Consider the following 19662-nt stretch of genomic DNA (forward strand, 5'->3'; position numbering starts at 1 on the left):
ATGATGCCTATAGTTTGTATGTGTTGTTGTCTGTAGTGTTTATGTGTTGTTGTCTGTAGTGTTTATGTTTTGTTGTCTGTAGTGTTTATGTGATGATGCCTATAGTTTGTATGTGTTGTTGTCTGTAGTGTTTATGTGATGATGCCTATAGTTTGTATGTGTTGTTGTCTGTAGTGTTTATGTGATGATGCCTATAGTTTGTATGTGTTGTTGTCTGTAGTGTTTATGTGATGATGCCTATAGTTTGTATGTGTTGTTGTCTGTAGTGTTTATGTGATGATGCCTATAGTTTGTATGTGTTGTTGTCTGTAGTGTTTATGTGATGATGCCTATAGTTTGTATGTGTTGTTGTCTGTAGTGTTTATGTGATGATGCCTATAGTTTGTATGTGTTGTTGTCTGTAGTGTTTATGTGATGATGCCTATAGTTTGTATGTGTTGTTGTCTGTAGTGTTTATGTGATGTTGTCTGTAGTGTTTATGTGTTGTTGTCTGTAGTGTTTATGTGATGATACCTATAGTTTGTATGTGTTGTTGTCTGTAGTGTTTATGTGATGTTGTCTGTAGTGTTTATGTTTTGTTGTCTGTAGTGTTTATGTGATGTTGTCTGTAGTGTTTATGTGATGATGCCTATAGTTTGTATGTGATGTTGTCTGTAGTGTTTATGTGATGTTGTCTGTAGTGTTTATGTGATGTTGTCTGTAGTGTTTATGTGATGTTGTCTGTAGTGTTTATGTGTTGTTGTCTGTAGTGTTTATGTGATGATGCCTATAGTTTGTATGTGTTGTTGTCTGTAGTGTTTATGTGATGATGCCTATAGTTTGTATGTGTTGTTGTCTGTAGTGTTTATGTGATGATGCCTATAGTTTGTATGTGTTGTTGTCTGTAGTGTTTATGTGATGTTGTCTGTAGTGTTTATGTGATGTTGTCTGTAGTGTTTATGTGTTGTTGTCTGTAGTGTTTATGTTTTGTTGTCTGTAGTGTTTATGTTTTGTTGTCTGTAGTGTTTATGTGATGATGCCTATAGTTTGTATGTGATGTTGTCTGTAGTGTTTATGTGTTGTTGTCTGTAGTGTTTATGTGATGTTGTCTGTAGTGTTTATGTGATGATGCCTATAGTTTGTATGTGTTGTTGTCTGTAGTGTTTATGTGATGTTGTCTGTAGTGTTTATGTGATGTTGTCTGTAGTGTTTATGTGATGTTGTCTGTAGTGTTTATGTGATGTTGTCTGTAGTGTTTATGTGATGTTGTCTGTAGTGTTTATGTGATGTTGTCTGTAGTGTTTATGTGATGATGCCTATAGTTTGTATGTGATGTTGTCTGTAGTGTTTATGTGATGTTGTCTGTAGTGTTTATGTGTTGTTGTCTGTAGTGTTTATGTGATGTTGTCTGTAGTGTTTATGTGATGATGCCTATAGTTTGTATGTGATGTTGTCTGTAGTGTTTATGTGATGTTGTCTGTAGTGTTTATGTGATGTTGTCTGTAGTGTTTATGTGATGTTGTCTGTAGTGTTTATGTGATGTTGTCTGTAGTGTTTATGTGATGTTGTCTGTAGTGTTTATGTGATGATGCCTATAGTTTGTATGTGTTGTTGTCTGTAGTGTTTATGTGATGTTGTCTGTAGTGTTTATGTGTTGTTGTCTGTAGTGTTTATGTGTTGTTGTCTGTAGTGTTTATGTTTTGTTGTCTGTAGTGTTTATGTGATGATGCCTATAGTTTGTATGTGTTGTTGTCTGTAGTGTTTATGTGATGTTGTCTGTAGTGTTTATGTGATGTTGTCTGTAGTGTTTATGTGATGTTGTCTGTAGTGTTTACGTGATGTTGTCTGTAGTGTTTATGTTTTGTTGTCTGTAGTGTTTATGTGTTGTTGTCTGTAGTGTTTATGTGATGATGCCTATAGTTTGTATGTGTTGTTGTCTGTAGTGTTTATGTGATGATGCCTATAGTTTGTATGTGTTGTTGTCTGTAGTGTTTATGTGATGTTGTCTGTAGTGTTTATGTGTTGTTGTCTGTAGTGTTTATGTGATGTTGTCTGTAGTGTTTATGTGTTGTTGTCTGTAGTGTTTATGTGATGTTGTCTGTAGTGTTTATGTGTTGTTGTCTGTAGTGTTTATGTGATGATGCCTATAGTTTGTATGTGTTGTTGTCTGTAGTGTTTATGTGATGTTGTCTGTAGTGTTTATGTGTTGTTGTCTGTAGTGTTTATGTGATGATGCCTATAGTTTGTATGTGTTGTTGTCTGTAGTGTTTATGTTTTGTTGTCTGTAGTGTTTATGTGTTGTTGTCTGTAGTGTTTATGTGATGATGCCTATAGTTTGTATGTGATGTTGTCTGTAGTGTTTATGTGATGTTGTCTGTAGTGTTTATGTGATGTTGTCTGTAGTGTTTATGTGTTGTTGTCTATAGTGTTTATGTGATGTTGTCTGTAGTGTTTATGTGATGATGCCTATAGTTTGTATGTGTTGTTGTCTGTAGTGTTTATGTTTTGTTGTCTGTAGTGTTTATGTGATGTTGTCTGTAGTGTTTATGTGATGTTGTCTGTAGTGTTTATGTGATGTTGTCTGTAGTGTTTATGTGTTGTTGTCTGTAGTGTTTCTGTGATGTTGTCTGTAGTGTTTATGTGATGTTGTCTGTAGTGTTTATGTGTTGTTGTCTGTAGTGTTTATGTGATGATGCCTATAGTTTGTATGTGATGTTGTCTGTAGTGTTTATGTGATGTTGTCTGTAGTGTTTATGTGATGTTGTCTGTAGTGTTTATGTGTTGTTGTCTGTAGTGTTTATGTGATGTTGTCTGTAGTGTTTATGTGATGATGCCTATAGTTTGTATGTGTTGTTGTCTGTAGTGTTTATGTTTTGTTGTCTGTAGTGTTTATGTGATGTTGTCTGTAGTGTTTATGTGATGTTGTCTGTAGTGTTTATGTGATGTTGTCTGTAGTGTTTATGTGATGTTGTCTGTAGTGTTTATGTGATGTTGTCTGTAGTGTTTATGTGTTGTTGTCTGTAGTGTTTATGTGATGTTGTCTGTAGTGTTTATGTGTTGTTGTCTGTAGTGTTTATGTGATGTTGTCTGTAGTGTTTATGTGATGTTGTCTGTAGTGTTTATGTGATGTTGTCTGTAGTGTTTATGTGTTGTTGTCTGTAGTGTTTATGTGATGATGCCTATAGTTTGTATGTGATGTTGTCTGTAGTGTTTATGTGATGTTGTCTGTAGTGTTTATGTGTTGTTGTCTGTAGTGTTTATGTGATGTTGTCTGTAGTGTTTATGTGATGATGCCTATAGTTTGTATGTGATGTTGTCTGTAGTGTTTATGTGATGTTGTCTGTAGTGTTTATGTGATGTTGTCTGTAGTGTTTATGTGATGTTGTCTGTAGTGTTTATGTGATGTTGTCTGTAGTGTTTATGTGATGTTGTCTGTAGTGTTTATGTGATGATGCCTATAGTTTGTATGTGTTGTTGTCTGTAGTGTTTATGTGATGTTGTCTGTAGTGTTTATGTGTTGTTGTCTGTAGTGTTTATGTGTTGTTGTCTGTAGTGTTTATGTTTTGTTGTCTGTAGTGTTTATGTGATGATGCCTATAGTTTGTATGTGTTGTTGTCTGTAGTGTTTATGTGATGTTGTCTGTAGTGTTTATGTGATGTTGTCTGTAGTGTTTATGTGATGTTGTCTGTAGTGTTTACGTGATGTTGTCTGTAGTGTTTATGTTTTGTTGTCTGTAGTGTTTATGTGTTGTTGTCTGTAGTGTTTATGTGATGATGCCTATAGTTTGTATGTGTTGTTGTCTGTAGTGTTTATGTGATGATGCCTATAGTTTGTATGTGTTGTTGTCTGTAGTGTTTATGTGATGTTGTCTGTAGTGTTTATGTGTTGTTGTCTGTAGTGTTTATGTGATGTTGTCTGTAGTGTTTATGTGTTGTTGTCTGTAGTGTTTATGTGATGTTGTCTGTAGTGTTTATGTGTTGTTGTCTGTAGTGTTTATGTGATGATGCCTATAGTTTGTATGTGTTGTTGTCTGTAGTGTTTATGTGATGTTGTCTGTAGTGTTTATGTGTTGTTGTCTGTAGTGTTTATGTGATGATGCCTATAGTTTGTATGTGTTGTTGTCTGTAGTGTTTATGTTTTGTTGTCTGTAGTGTTTATGTGTTGTTGTCTGTAGTGTTTATGTGATGATGCCTATAGTTTGTATGTGATGTTGTCTGTAGTGTTTATGTGATGTTGTCTGTAGTGTTTATGTGATGTTGTCTGTAGTGTTTATGTGTTGTTGTCTATAGTGTTTATGTGATGTTGTCTGTAGTGTTTATGTGATGATGCCTATAGTTTGTATGTGTTGTTGTCTGTAGTGTTTATGTTTTGTTGTCTGTAGTGTTTATGTGATGTTGTCTGTAGTGTTTATGTGATGTTGTCTGTAGTGTTTATGTGATGTTGTCTGTAGTGTTTATGTGTTGTTGTCTGTAGTGTTTCTGTGATGTTGTCTGTAGTGTTTATGTGATGTTGTCTGTAGTGTTTATGTGTTGTTGTCTGTAGTGTTTATGTGATGATGCCTATAGTTTGTATGTGATGTTGTCTGTAGTGTTTATGTGATGTTGTCTGTAGTGTTTATGTGATGTTGTCTGTAGTGTTTATGTGTTGTTGTCTGTAGTGTTTATGTGATGTTGTCTGTAGTGTTTATGTGATGATGCCTATAGTTTGTATGTGTTGTTGTCTGTAGTGTTTATGTTTTGTTGTCTGTAGTGTTTATGTGATGTTGTCTGTAGTGTTTATGTGATGTTGTCTGTAGTGTTTATGTGATGTTGTCTGTAGTGTTTATGTGATGTTGTCTGTAGTGTTTATGTGATGTTGTCTGTAGTGTTTATGTGTTGTTGTCTGTAGTGTTTATGTGATGTTGTCTGTAGTGTTTATGTGTTGTTGTCTGTAGTGTTTATGTGATGTTGTCTGTAGTGTTTATGTGATGTTGTCTGTAGTGTTTATGTGATGTTGTCTGTAGTGTTTATGTGTTGTTGTCTGTAGTGTTTATGTGATGATGCCTATAGTTTGTATGTGATGTTGTCTGTAGTGTTTATGTGATGTTGTCTGTAGTGTTTATGTGATGTTGTCTGTAGTGTTTATGTGTTGTTGTCTGTAGTGTTTATGTGTTGTTGTCTGTAGTGTTTATGTGATGTTGTCTGTAGTGTTTATGTGATGTTGTCTGTAGTGTTTATGTGATGATGCCTATAGTTTGTATGTGATGTTGTCTGTAGTGTTTATGTTTTGTTGTCTGTAGTGTTTATGTTTTGTTGTCTGTAGTGTTTATGTGATGATGCCTATAGTTTGTATGTGTTGTTGTCTGTAGTGTTTATGTGATGATGCCTATAGTTTGTATGTGTTGTTGTCTGTAGTGTTTATGTGATGATGCCTATAGTTTGTATGTGTTGTTGTCTGTAGTGTTTATGTGTTGTTGTCTGTAGTGTTTATGTGATGATGCCTATAGTTTGTATGTGTTGTTGTCTGTAGTGTTTATGTTTTGTTGTCTGTAGTGTTTATGTTTTGTTGTCTGTCAGCATGACTGGGGGGGGGGGGGGGGTAGCAGGCATGGTGTCCGTCAGGCCCAGTTCTACAGCATGACTGGGGGGGGGGGGGGGGGGGTAGCAGGCATGGTGTCCGTCAGGCCCAGTGCTACAGCATGACTGGGGGGGGGGGGGGGGGGGGGGGGGGGGGTAGCAGGCATGGTGTCCGTCAGGCCCAGTTCTACAGCATGACTGGGGGGGGGTAGCAGGCATGGTGTCATTCAGGCCCAGTGTTATGGCGTGCATGCCTGGGGGGGGGGGGGGGGGGGGGGTAGCAGGCATGGTGTCCTTCAGGCCCAGTGTGACAGCGTGCATGACTGGGGGGGGTAGAAGGCATGGTGTCCTTCAGGCCCAGTATTACAGCATGGGGGGGTTGCAGGCAAATAGAGGAGCCATTAAATAGCACTACATCTGCCACTGTAATGACAACACCATGAATCATGGAATCATAAGCAGAACCCCATTGTGTGTTAGCGTGTATCTGTAAAACAGAGGATGTTATTCTTCGGCATTGTTATTGCTCATTCAACGGATCAAGCGGGTTAAGAGTAGTCTCCTCATACCCCCACCCAGGCCTGGTCCGCTCTTCTATATCTCATCTCATCACTGTGACCGTACTGGGTTAGTGTGCATGTGTACGGTGTGTTAGTGTGTGTTCAAGGGCCTGGCACAGTGCTGAAGCTCAGATCTTAAGCCCAGAGCAGGGAGGGAGGGACCTGATGTTCATCTCCACGGCAACAAACCACTCTGGAAACTTTCCCACATGACCACACACACACACACACACACACACACACACACACACACAAATACCCTCTGCTCTGCAACAGATCTCCTCTCGGATGTTAATCACCAATACTGCGCTGCTATGACCAAAAGGGAATCGAACCAAGGACCAAGACCATGTAAGCCCACTAAGCTAAAGCCTAGGCATGCAACAGCACTACTTTGCTTTGGAAATCAACACTGTTGTTGGCAAGACAACAACGCTATTGGCAAGGCAACAATTACTTATTGGCAACCCTTAGCAGAAACAGCCTGGCCTGCAACACCAAATCTTAACAAATCTCCATCCACATTTTGAATGTCTATTTCTGAAACAATGCTGTCTTACATGTATAACTGTAGATATGTAGCTCACTCAGTGCCAGAGGAAAACAGGACATTGTTTGGCAGAGGTGTAAATAGTGTTTGATGTTAGCTAGTGGTTTGTGATGATAGCAGGGGTGCATGGAGGCAAATAGCCTCTTCTTCTGCTGTGGGATATGTTGAAGAAGGAACACATTAGTAGAAATATAGGCATTAGTGTCCCAGTTAAGATTTCACTCATGAAACTCTAATTAAACCAAAGCTTTGCTAAATCAATACAGTTGAACATGAACAGTATGTTGATGTCTGACTCCTCTAGTGAGTTCAGTGATCGCTGCATCTTGTACTCACTAACTGGATTAGAGAGTCACTGGTCTAATCCGCTGTCTTCTGAGAATCATGAAAAACAAGGGTCTCTCTCAGAATCAGAATTCTGTGCAGTAATATTTTATTTCAACTATACATGCCGTGTTAAAAAAATTATAACAAGAAGTCCTGAAACAAAAGACGATCATTTTGTACACATTCACAGTTCCAACTTTACAACATATATACAAACACTCTGAACAAACAGCAGGAGGGCTTACTGTCCAATCAGAACAGTATTAGAAAGGTAATGTCAACGAGGCTGGTTCATCTGCACACACAGAGCATAGATAGACAGGAGGGTCGGAAGGCTTTAGACTGACACTGCAACACAAAAACCCAGGTCAATATGGCAACGCACAAGACAACGCAGCCTGTCTGTCTGGACGAATGGAACAGGGGTGTGTGTGTGTGTGTGTGAGCCCAAACGCTGGTTAGCAGAGGACGACTGATAGACAACAGACTTTAATTAATACCATTATCTTTTTTAAACTAAATGTGGCTTCGGGTTCCAAACAGGCAGACAAATTAATTCCCCAAATAAGGTAAATGTCCCCAAATCATGAACCTCATTGTCAATGTGAGATCTGACCCACATCCTGTTGTTATACATGTCCCGGTCACATGACCACTGCTCACTCTAATGGAACAGTTTATTAAGCCATTAGATACACATCTTTGATCTATAATAATTACCCAGAGTGTTTACCTTAATACTGGGTTGGATGGTTTATTGAGTACTGTATTGACTGTTTACTGTATATTGGCTGTATAGTGCCATGTTGAGCTGAGTGTTTTGAAGCAAAGCGTTTAGAGAAAAGACAAGAGTCAGTCTACATCCCCATGCCATAATAGTACATTCACTGCATGGAACCTCAGCTTGGTCTATCAGCAGCCTTCTTCTTCATGAGGTCATATACGGATACTGTAATCCCAGCATGCTTTGCTTCAGCCTGCATTCTGTAATGGAATGTTGGTGACTAAACCGACTCTTAGTTCTAGAATCAAAATAACTGCAGTTTGGTAGATAAATACAAATTGAAATGCAGAACACAAATTTCACTCTGAATTCAAATAATCAGAGTTGCTTAGGTTATTTTGTAACAATAATGACATTCAGGACCAAATCACTTTTTTCCCTCAATATTTCTGTATATCGATCATTCGTTGAATAAGGCACACGATGCACAGATTGGGGTTAACTGGCCTAAAAATATGTATACTCATATATTTATAATATGTACAGTATCTTGTCATTACCAGCATGACTTGGTAGGACACATTGGTAGATGTTGGTGTGATTGTACACTTGTCACTCACTGGGAAACTGCAAACACAACAATGCCTCTGGAACCAAAATGGCAACCAGAGAACCGAAGATCTAAGATCAGTTACCCTGGAAATGGTTAAGATTAGGTTTGAGAGAGGGTAAGCTGATCCTGCATCTGTACCTTGGGGCAACTACCACACAGAGAGCTGTGTGTGAACTCCCAACGGAGCACAGAGACTAACACTAGTGATGGACATGCAGTTGGCAGGTGAGTCAGACAGACATGTTACAGGATGCCATTTCAACCTGACAGAACTAAACCCATTGGTGTTGCTTAAAATGTTTACGTCTTTCATTTGTGAATAAAATAAAGAAAACCAAACCAAAACAACACCAGCCTGATGAAGTGGGTTGGATGAAATGTTTCTAAATACCACTCTGCTACAGTGAAAGACTGGAGCAAAGGTCTCTGCATCACCAGTTTGTATCTGTGTGTCTGTGTGAGACAGGAGAAGAGTGGTATGTGTTGATAGAGGACTCTGATGTCACTGGAGCCTGTTCTAACAGTGCATTGAATTGCATGGTCTGTACGCACACACACACACACACACACGTCAGGAGACAACGGCAGCTGTAGGGTACAGGCGCATAAGAGGACTAAATACACTCAACATACATTACTCATCATAAACCAATAGCAGCAAACGTGTTTAGTAGATATCCCAGTGAGTTACAGAGGGTCCCTGTTAGGGTACGTAGGCAGCCAGGCCTTTCACCTCCCCAAGCAAAGTGTGTGTGTGTGTGTTTGCTGTACATTGGGTTTTGCCCTCCAGCTGACACACACTGGTGTTCTCTCTGTTGCCTTCCTTCCTCCTCAGTCTTTATAGTTGAGTTAAACACCTCTAAAGGGACACTAAAGGGACACTATGTTTAGTGTGTCTCCTCGCTGCTCTCCCCCATCAGTCAGACAGATAAGATACAAACAGTTCCATTGTATTCCTCCCCCTTGTTCAGTTCAGTCCAGTTCACATTCATGGGAAGACAGAGGGTGTCCCCCAAATGGCACCCTTATTCCCTATATAGTGCACTAGGTACAACCAGGCCTATGTGCCGTGGTCAGAAGTAGTTGACAACAAAGGGGAATAGGGTGCCATTTGTGACACAAACAGACAGTGCTTAGTGACAGTGAGACATCAGACCCATTCTTCAAGTAGTTCTCGGAGTTAGACCTCGTACCGTCCACAGTCGGGATCATAGGGCCAGGCTACACACTGGGGGCCACGCTAGTCCCCTACAGGACCCCTACACCCATCTACCCCCACCCTGCCTTATGTCCTGGGCCTGGGCTGAGGTTAGTGAGTCAGGGCCAGGGGTCAGGGTTAGAGGAGACTGACCAGTGTGTTGTGAGATGGAGAGAAACATGGAGCCACAAGACAAGACACAGACCTCCACGTCACATCTGGTGTGATTTTCTCTTTTTAGAGTGAAGGAATGAATCATTCCACGGGGAACACACCCCGACACACACATGGTCCTACTCTCTCCCTAAGCCTTCTCACAACCAGTCTGGCTCTAGAGCACACTCAGTAGTGCCCCTGCCCCGTCCCAGTTAGTACACTTGGTAGTACACTCCATAGTGTCTATAGTGTCCTAGTAGCTGTACTTGTTGACCACCCTCATCTGAGGAGTCTGTGGGGTGAAGGCGTTGGGTTTAGGGGGGACGTCAGGCTTTAGGGACGGGGTCCGTTTAAGCCCCTGGCGGGGGAGCGAGCCGTGCCCACTGTAGCTGCTCTGGCGGGACAGGGAGGGGGGGTGGGGGTGTTGATGGGGGGAGTGAAGCCCCCTCTGGGAGTCCAGTCTGGAGGGAGGGGTGGGGGGCATGTACCCCCCTCTGTTCATACTGTGTTGGTGGGACAACGACACCCCCATACTGACCCCGTTGGGAGAGGTGGCGGTGAGGGAGTGTCTGTGAGAAGAGATCCTGTGATGAGAGCCGTACCTCCTCTCCAGGGTGCCGCTCATGCTTCCTCCCATACCCAGGCTGCCTGTGGGGGAGCTAGGGGTGGAGGGCAGTGGGACGTCAACCCTCTTGGTGGGGCTGTGCCTGGGCAGGGAGGAGGAGGAGGAGGGGGAGTAAAGAGAGGCCTCTCGGCTGGGGACCTTGGGGGGAACCTCAGTGATGTCCCCTAGAGGCTCCAGCATCAGGTGTTGTCTGCTGGGTCGGGGTGCTGAGCCGGCCCCCTCTTGGAGGATAGCCTTGGAGCTAGCGTTAGCCGTGTTAGCATCGTTCAGGTGCTTCAGCAGGTCGTTCAGTGTGTTCCTGGCATCCAGTGACCTCTTCTGCTCCTTTCTGCTCCCTTTAGAATGAGGGGGTGTGGCCTGCAGGTGTTCCATGTTCTCTGGCTTCCTGTCCAGGGTGCGCGGCGGCGTGACGTCGTCGATCGGGTTTCCATGGTAACCACTGCGGTATTCGTGCGTGGCGTTGGGAAGGACGACGGCGCTGGGGATGTGGGAGTGTCCCAGCGCAGGGTGGGGGTGGGGCTGGGGGTGAGGAGGGGGGGAACTGGGGTGGAACTGGGGACTCTTGGCAATGGAGGAGGAGGTAGAGTTGGAGTTCTTCCTGGGTCCGTTGATCTTCCCGTGGTGATTGGCTCGCTCCCATTGGTTCCTGATTGGCTGCAGGCCTTTCTGCTGCAGCACAGGGGTAGACTCGGGGGTGGGCAGGGCGGCCAGCTCGGGGGGCTGACAGCCGTCCCGGAGGATCATGGTCTTGGTGTCTCCGTTAGGCGTCAGGTCCTTACCACTGCTCAGTAAGTTGGTGTACAGCTTGGGACAGTCCAGACTTGGCTGGTACTCCTGGAGACAAGACAGAAGAGAGGGCTTTGTTCATTTGGTTCCTCCAGCCAACACATACTGTACATACTGTACATACTGTACATACTGTACATACATACATACACAGTGCCTTCAGAAAGTATCCAGACCCCTTGACTTTTTCAACATTTTGTTACATTACAGCCTTATTATAAAATGGATTAAATAAAAATAAATCCTCAGCAATCTACACACAATACCCCCAAAAATCTAAATAATGCTAATTTAACCATTCTCCTATTTGTTTAAAAGCAGTGGTAAATATGAAAATAAAAGTTTACAAATGAATCGAACACCCCCACCTTTCTGTCATGGTTTAAACCATTTATTTCTATGTGGCTGCACAAACCGTCTCCCTGTCCACAGCGCTGTCCACTCACTAGTGCTGAATTTCAGCCTCAGCTGAGCTCCTTTAAACACAGATTTTTCTTTGCACTTGCTCACTTTCGCCATTTGTTTGCCAAGTCCCCTTGATAAAAATCGCCTTTAATTCCAATGCATTAGATTTATCCGTTCATTCATAATGGTTTGCTCTTGTCAGTCAGCTGTTTAGAGCGCTCATTGCTTTGTTTCTCAGGCGGGCGCGGGTATCGCTGTTCTCTGTGCCGTCCGCGACCAGAAGTAGACCATTTATTTAGCTTTATTATTTTCAATCAATATCAGTTTTCTTGCCTGGATGAGCTGATGATTGTCTCCAATATCACTAGACAACCAGCCTACAGCTAAATAGCATTGCGCAACCATTCCATCCAACATTAATGACAGTACACCTATAGTAGACTCTTCACAAGACTTCGATTTGGCAATGGCATAGGCCTACATTATTTTGGATAATGACATTTTACATAGGCATGGTTACACTTAGTGCTTTTTCCGAGATCTCCAAGATCCAGGAATAGTACAGGGTTTAAGTTCAATGTTCTAATTCAATCATTAAATGCTTAATAATTACAAATTACACTATCATTAATGTCATAAATGTAGGGAAAGGTTGTGGTTTATGTCACACGATCTGTGAAGAATCTAAGAATTCAACTTGTGTATTATATTGAATGTAACCTGTTCTGTTTATGTTCATGTGTGTAAAATTGCTTCAGTTGAGAGCGTAGGCTACTGGCAGTGTAGGCCTAGTGGAGGGTAAAGGCAACAAAATGCAGTTGACCCTCCCTTTCTGAAAAATGCATTGAAAGTATAGGGAGCGTAACTTTTCTCACCGCAACCGGCAATCAGAGTTTACCCACCATGTATTTACTACTACATCACTGGCTACCCCACAGTGGAGGTGTCATAATACCGATAAAACCTAGCGGTCAAACAGGGAAATGGTTCCAATCGTTTTTACTCCATTTATTTTTCTCATAGGAAATTTTATAAACACTTAAAATAAGGGCTTTGATTCGTGGAGGCTTACCCAGGCGTGGCGTTTTAATAACCATGTAAATCTCTCTCAGACAAGGTGACTTTTATCAATATATTCAGCTCTATTTACTTTTCTGCTAATTAGTATCAACGTAGACATGCAAGACTACAAATCCCTGCAAGCTTCTGCACGTCGTCTCTAGCTGACACCTTTGCTAACAGGTATTGTCTCAAGTTAAAACTTGCACAAGACAGTTTACAGAATTGCTACATTTAGCTAACAGATAGTTAATCCAGAGATTCTTACCTTTGCCTCTATTCGGCAGTCTTGTCCAGATCATCATGGTATTTGTAGTTCTTTATGAAAGCCACATTAGCGTTTAATTTTTAGGGGATAAACACAGGCGACTATGTTGATAAAAATCACCTTATCCTAGAGATTTACATGGTTATTAAAACGTCCCACCAAAGTAAACCTACACCAAACACAGCCCTTATTTTACGTGTTTCTAAAATCCTCTATGGGAAAAATGTATGGTGGAAAAACGATTGGAGGGTATTATGACTCATACTGTGGTACTCTATAGGCCTACACATTGTAGCCTAGTCTAGTAAATTGACCATGTGTGTTAGGGTAACCACCCAATTTCCCCAGGACAGTTTCAGACCCATTTCAGTTGGCCCGACTTTTCAAGGAACAAAACATTTAAATTTGTCAGCAAGAAGCATCAATTCATTTGGCCTAATCAATGGTATTCGCCGAATGTCAGTAGGCACACTTTTTGGTGTTGTAAAGATCTACGTCCAGTGATCAGAGGACATGCAGATGTCTATTTCCAGTCATCAGAGTACATGCAGATGTCTATTTCCAGTCATCAGAGTACATGCAGATGTCTATTTCCAGTCATCAGAGTACATGCAGATGTCTATTTCCAGTCATCAGAGTATATGCAGATGTCTATTTCCAGTCATCAGAGTACCTGCAGATGTCTATTTCCAGTCATCAGAGTACATGCAGATGTCTATTTCCAGTCATCAGAGTACCTGCAGATGTCTATTTCCAGTCATCAGAGTACCTGCAGATGTCTATTTCCAGTCATCAGAGTACATGCAGATGTCTATTTCCAGTCATCAGAGTACATGCAGATGTCTATTTCCAGTCATCAGAGTACATGCAGATGTCTATTTCCAGTCATCAGAGTACATGCAGATGTCTATTTCCAGTCATCAGAGTACCTGCAGATGTCTATTTCCAGTCATCAGAGTACATGCAGATGTCTATTTCCAGTCATCAGAGTACCTGCAGATGTCTATTTCCAGTCATCAGAGTACATGCAGATGTCTATTTCCAGTCATCAGAGTACCTGCAGATGTCTATTTCCAGTCATCAGAGTACATGCAGATGTCTATTTCCAGTCATCAGAGTACATGCAGATGTCTATTTCCAGTCATCAGAGTACCTGCAGATGTCTATTTCCAGTCATCAGAGTACATGCAGATGTCTATTTCCAGTCATCAGAGTACATGCAGATGTCTATTTCCAGTCATCAGAGTACCTGCAGATGTCTATTTCCAGTCATCAGAGTACCTGCAGATGTCTATTTCCAGTCATCAGAGTACATGCAGATGTCTATTTCCAGTCATCAGAGTACATGCAGATGTCTATTTCCAGTCATCAGAGTACATGCAGATGTCTTTTTCCAGTCATCAGAGTACATGCAGATGTCTATTTCCAGTCATCAGAGTACCTGCAGATGTCTATTTCCAGTCATCAGAGTACATGCAGATGTCTATTTCCAGTCATCAGAGTACATGCAGATGTCTATTTCCAGTCATCAGAGTACATGCAGATGTCTTTTTCCAGTCATCAGAGTACATGCAGATGTCTATTTCCAGTCATCAGAGTACCTGCACATGTCTATTTCCAGTCATCAGAGTACATGCAGATGTCTATTTCCAGTCATCAGAGTACATGCAGATGTCTATTTCCAGTCATCAGAGTACCTGCAGATGTCTATTTCCAGTCATCAGAGTACATGCAGATGTCTATTTCCAGTCATCAGAGTACATGCAGATGTCTATTTCCAGTCATCAGAGTACATGCAGATGTCTTTTTCCAGTCATCAGAGTACATGCAGATGTCTTTTTCCAGTCATCAGAGTACATGCAGATGTCTTTTTCCAGTCATCAGAGTACATGCAGATGTCTATTTCCAGTCATCAGAGTACATGCATTGCACTGTTTGGATTATTTTGGACTGGACGAACATGCACAGGTAGCCTACATTTTGAGGTGATTTGTTTGACAGTCAGATGACAGCATCATGACTGGTTGTGTTCATGCCACGTTAAAAGGTAATACATTTTTACCGTTAAATTACTTCTTTATTATTATTATTATTAGCCCCCCCCTCCCCAAAATAAATTGTGGACGTCGCACCCTGAATGTCACGGTATAATTCTCACTCTGGTTCTATCTATCTACATAAGATACAACGACCATGTCAGTCTGTAACACTCGGTTACTGAATAATGTGTTGACTCATAAATTGCACTCTGTATTCAGGGCTGCAGGTTACCTTGACAGGACTGTCGAAGAGCCCGTTGAGCTTAGCGAAGGATCCGGTGGAGTCGCTGCAGGAGGGGGCTGACTCTGCATCTTTGTGGGCGTGCCGGGGCTTGTGGCGGAGGAAGGAGTCTCTGTAGCAGAACACCACCAGGCCGGCCACTAGCGCCCCCAGGAGGAAGGCAGCCAACACACAGCTGATCAGGATATTCATGTGGACCATCTGATTGGCTTCTCCCGCCTGGATCTCCCACACACCTGAAGTCACACACCCCATTGGTTAACGAACACCCCGACACACACAATCACAGCCAATCACAGCTTTACACTACACCTCTATATCAGGTGTGTTTGTGGACACTCAGTCATGCATGGTTTCTCTGCTTTTCCCCTTAAAGGTATTCTGTCCGCTATCCAACAGGGATTTTATCGTTACCAAAACCATTCAGATTGGCTTCCACTCTAGTCATTCTTAATTGTAAATACATGGTGAAAATGGTTAGGATCCCACAACCACTCCAGTGATGTAAGCCAATCTAGAAGAAGTAGTATTATGTTAGTTTGAAAAGGAAGAATTGAAGTGTTGCTTTTTCCCTACCAAGTGTCAAACATTTGTCCAGATAGAAATAGGGTTAGTGCATTCCTAACCAGGACAGAGAAAGACTTGTTCTCCCAAAATCAGAAAGACAAAGAACCATTGACTCCCCAGCGTTGTCAAAGGGAAGAGGATTGTAGTTTGTCCTCTACATGGTGAGGCTGTTCTGTTTCTAGACTGCAGCTTGGTTAGTAACCACAGACATGGACGAGTTAAACATTCACAGAGCAGGAGAGAGACAGAGAGAGGTCCTGGAGCCGGAGGGGTTAATGGACAGGCCTGGAACCTGCTCTAACGCTCCTAGGGTTAAAAAACCTAACTCCCAGGGTTAACCCTTTACACCCGGGAACAGGGTTAACCCTTCAACTGTAACAGCCAGGGTTATAGGGTCTACTGGCACAGAGAGAAACGAGGGCAAAATAAAGAGTCTGAAGAAAGAATATAGAAGTGCAGAAGGTTTGAAGATAAGATTTGAAAGAATTGTTTAAAAAGGGAGAAAATACATTTTCACCATGTAGAAAATCATTAGAATCATGACAATAAATCCATGAATAAATCAAAATACATGAAGTTGGATGAAATATAAATCATAACAAAATCTGAAAAATTTCATCTGCTATATCACTTGATGGTAATCCCAAATACCTGCCCCTGAGAGAGTGTGTGTGTGTGTGTGTGTGTGTGTGTGTGTGTGTGTGTGTGTGTGTGTGTGTGTGTGTGTGTGTGTGTGTGTGTGTGTGTGTGTGTGTGTGTGTGTATGCGTGCGTGTATGTGTGTGTGTGTGTGTGCATATAGTACCAGTCAAAAATGTACACACCTACTCATTCAAGGGTTTTTCTTGTAGAATAATAGTGAAGACATCAAAACTATGGAATATCACATATGAAATCATGTAGTAACCAAAAAAGTATTAAACAAATCAAAATATATGTTATATTTGAGATTCTTCAAAGTAGCCACCCTTTGCCTTAATGACAGCTTTGCACACCCTTGGCATTCTCTCAACCAGCTTTATGAGGTAGTCACCTGCAATGCATTTCAATTAACAGGTGTGCCTTGTTAAAAGTTCATTTGTGGAATTTCTTTCCTCAATGCATTTGAGCCAATCAGTTGTGTTGTGACAAGGTAGGGGTGGTACACAGAATATAGCCATATTTGGTAAAAGACCAAGTCCATATTATGGCAAGAACAGCTCAAATAAGCAAAGAGAAATGACAGTCCATCATTACTTTAAGACATGAAGGTCAGTCAATACAGAAAGTTTATTCAAATGCAGTCGCAAAAACCATCAAGCGTTATGATGAAACTGGCTCTCATGATGACCAGCACAGAACAGGAAGACCCAGAGTTACTCTGCTGCAGATGATAAGTTCATTAGAGTTACCAGCCTCAGAAATTGCAGCCCAAATAATTGCTTCACAGAGTTCAAATAACAGACACATCTCAACATCAACTGTTCAGAGGAGACTGTGTGAATCAGGCCTTCAGGGTCAAATTGCTGCAAAGAAACCACTACAAAAGGACACCAACAATAAGAAGAGACTTGCTTGGGCCAAGAAACATGAGCAATGGACATTAGACCGGTGGAAATCTGTCCTTTGGTCTGATGAGTCTAAATTTGAGATTTTTGGTTCCAACCACCGTGTCTTTGTGAGGCACAGAGTAGGTTAACGGATGATCTCCGCGTGTGTGGTTCCCACCGTGGGTGTGTGTGATGGGGCTTTGATGGAGACACGGTCTGTGATTTACTTATTTAAGGCTACCACAGCATTCTGCTGCGATATGCCATCCCATCTGGTTTGCGCTTATTGGGACTATCATTTGTTTTTCAAAAGATCAATGGCCCAAAATCCACCTCCAGGTTGTGTAAGTCTATTTGACCAAGGAGAGTGATGGAGTGCTGCATCAGATGATCTGGACTCCACAATCACCTGACCTCAACCCAATTGAGATGGTTTGGGATGAGTTGGACCTCAGAGTGATGGAAAAGCAACCAACAAGTTACTCATGAAGCTGGTCTAGAGAATGCCAAGAGTGTGCAAAGCTGTCATCAAGGCAAAGGGTCACTACTTTGAAGAATATATTTTGATCTGTTTAACACTTTTTTGGTTACTACATGATTCCATATGTGTTATTTCATAGTTTTGATGTCTTCACTATTATTCTACAATGTAGAAAATAGTACAAATAAAGAAAAACCCTTGAATGAGTAGATGTGTCCGGACTTTTGACTGGTACTGTATGTGTGTGTGTGTCTGCTGTAGCAGCTATGGGACCGTCAGGGCTCCATACAGTGTGGTGGCAGCAGTTCTCTCTCTCCCTGCTAGGCCTTACCCTCTAGGCCCCCTGGGAGTGACTCTAGTGAATGGGAGGTGGCCGGGTCATCCTGCTGCACAAACCCTGAGCCATACAGGTCTGGAAAACCAGCCCCAGGCCCCAACCCAGGCCCTTCCCCAGGACCAAGCCCAGGATGGGGGCTCAGGGTGGGGGTGAGTACTGGGGGTACTGGGGGGTGTATGGGCCCACTGGGCTGGTCTGTGAATGACGTAGATGACAACTCCATGTCTGTGGTGACAAACAAACTGTTAACACGGTGTGTAGACATGAGGCCAGCAGGCTGTTAGCTTACATCCTGGTTAGTAGGCATGGATTGGTATGTGTATGCACATGTGGGTTAGTTTACATAACATAATAGGTTTTATGTTTTATGATAATGCTGTTTGAAAAAATAATACCTTTTCTGATTCAAGAGCTTTTTATTTATCATTACCAGTCATAGAAATACAGTTGTAAGATTCATTTTGTTGAGACAGGATACGGTTTGAAAGGGGAAAAGGGTGAGAGTTGTCTGAGGAAGGTCTTTGGTACACAGCAGCGATGATTTCATAGCAGTGATGACGTCAGAGGAGGGAGGGGCGCCGAGTGAGCATGCAGGAAGTAAAGAGGAAGTGCGTGAGGAAGATGAAGTGAGGAAATGAGTCCGTGTGGAGATGGAGATTTCTGACGAGACCCGGTGATGATGTTTGTTGAGATGATGAAGAAGATAAAAAGGTGTTGAAGAAGAGGAGGTTTGTTAAATAAGATGAAGAGTGAGCAGCGTTGAAGGAAGGATGGACGGAGAGAGGGGTTCGGAGTTCAAGGAAAGAAAGAAACCAGCGGAATAAAAGATCCAACTAACCAGAGGTCGGGTCACCAAATGATTTGTAATCTGTCGCTGATGTAGTGGCCAAAAACACTAAAACAATTAAAGGAACAAGAAATCAGTATAAAGGAACCCAAAAGTAAAGTCCCAAAACAAAAAAAGGCCCCGATAACTAAGAGTGTAGTTATTTCTAATCAAATGATAAAAAGCTAAAGGACAGGTTGTCTGAGTAGGCCTATTGCTACAAGTCTTGTCTGTCTCTAGACCTGAGGAGAGACAGCTATGCATGGCCTCTATCCCCTGTTCTAGTTCTATGGTTTGGCCTGGTGTGTCTCCTATAGCAACACTGTCTTAGTACTGCTACTGGTAGAGCACGTCTATGTTTCTCCCCTCCAAGTAGGCAGCATTAGTTACAGGTGGCCTGGCTGTGTACAGTATGTGGATCTACGGTAGATGTGTATGTTAATACTGAACATAGAACCATGTAGGGAGGGTTACTGATTGGTGTGTTGGTATGGTGTGGTTACTGGTGTTACTGGTAGTGTGTTACTGGTTGGTTGTGCAGACTGATGGTGTGTGATAGCAAGAGAGAGTGAGAAAGAGATGGGTTGGTATGAATGGGAGGGGCTCACCATGGCAGTCTCCCAGCTGAACCGTGTTCCCAAACTCTACATCCTGCTCATAACCAGACCTGAAAGAGAGAGGCAGAGGGGAGGAGATTAGAGCCGAGAACCAAACCTCTCTAACCAACATTTCCTTCCTTTATTCAAGTTTTTCCTGAACTCTGTAGTATGTACCCTAGCTTAGTACTGTGGTAGTATTGTAATATTTAATACTCACAGGGCTCTACATTTACATTTTT

At 42.1% G+C, this 19662-nt stretch overlaps 1 protein-coding gene across 9 annotated transcripts in view; it reads right to left on the bottom strand.

Moving 5' to 3' along the window:
• Positions 1-7060: 7060 nt before the first annotated feature.
• Positions 7061-19662, bottom strand: part of LOC110519559 (semaphorin-6D) — a 129529-nt gene continuing 116927 nt past the window's right edge. For 3 of the 9 annotated variants that reach the window (XM_090222722.1, XM_090222723.1, XM_090222721.1), the window contains exons 15-18: positions 19433-19491; positions 17993-18223; positions 15077-15321; positions 7061-11121 (exon numbers count right to left, since the gene is read on the bottom strand). In XM_090222722.1, coding sequence (XP_090078848.1) covers positions 9916-11121; positions 15077-15321; positions 17993-18223; positions 19433-19491 — 1741 coding nt within the window. In that variant the 3' untranslated portion in view covers positions 7061-9915. Of the gene's footprint in view, positions 11122-15076; positions 15322-17992; positions 18224-18836; positions 18894-19432; positions 19492-19662 lie in introns of all 9 variants that reach the window. The other 6 variants (XM_090222720.1, XM_090222719.1, XM_090222725.1 and 3 more) reach the window with 3 other exon arrangements.

The sequence above is a fragment of the Oncorhynchus mykiss genome, chromosome 26 (genome assembly GCF_057628025.1).
Source record: "Oncorhynchus mykiss isolate SJ-2025 chromosome 26, ASM5762802v1, whole genome shotgun sequence".
Classification (NCBI taxonomy): domain Eukaryota; kingdom Metazoa; phylum Chordata; class Actinopteri; order Salmoniformes; family Salmonidae; genus Oncorhynchus; species Oncorhynchus mykiss.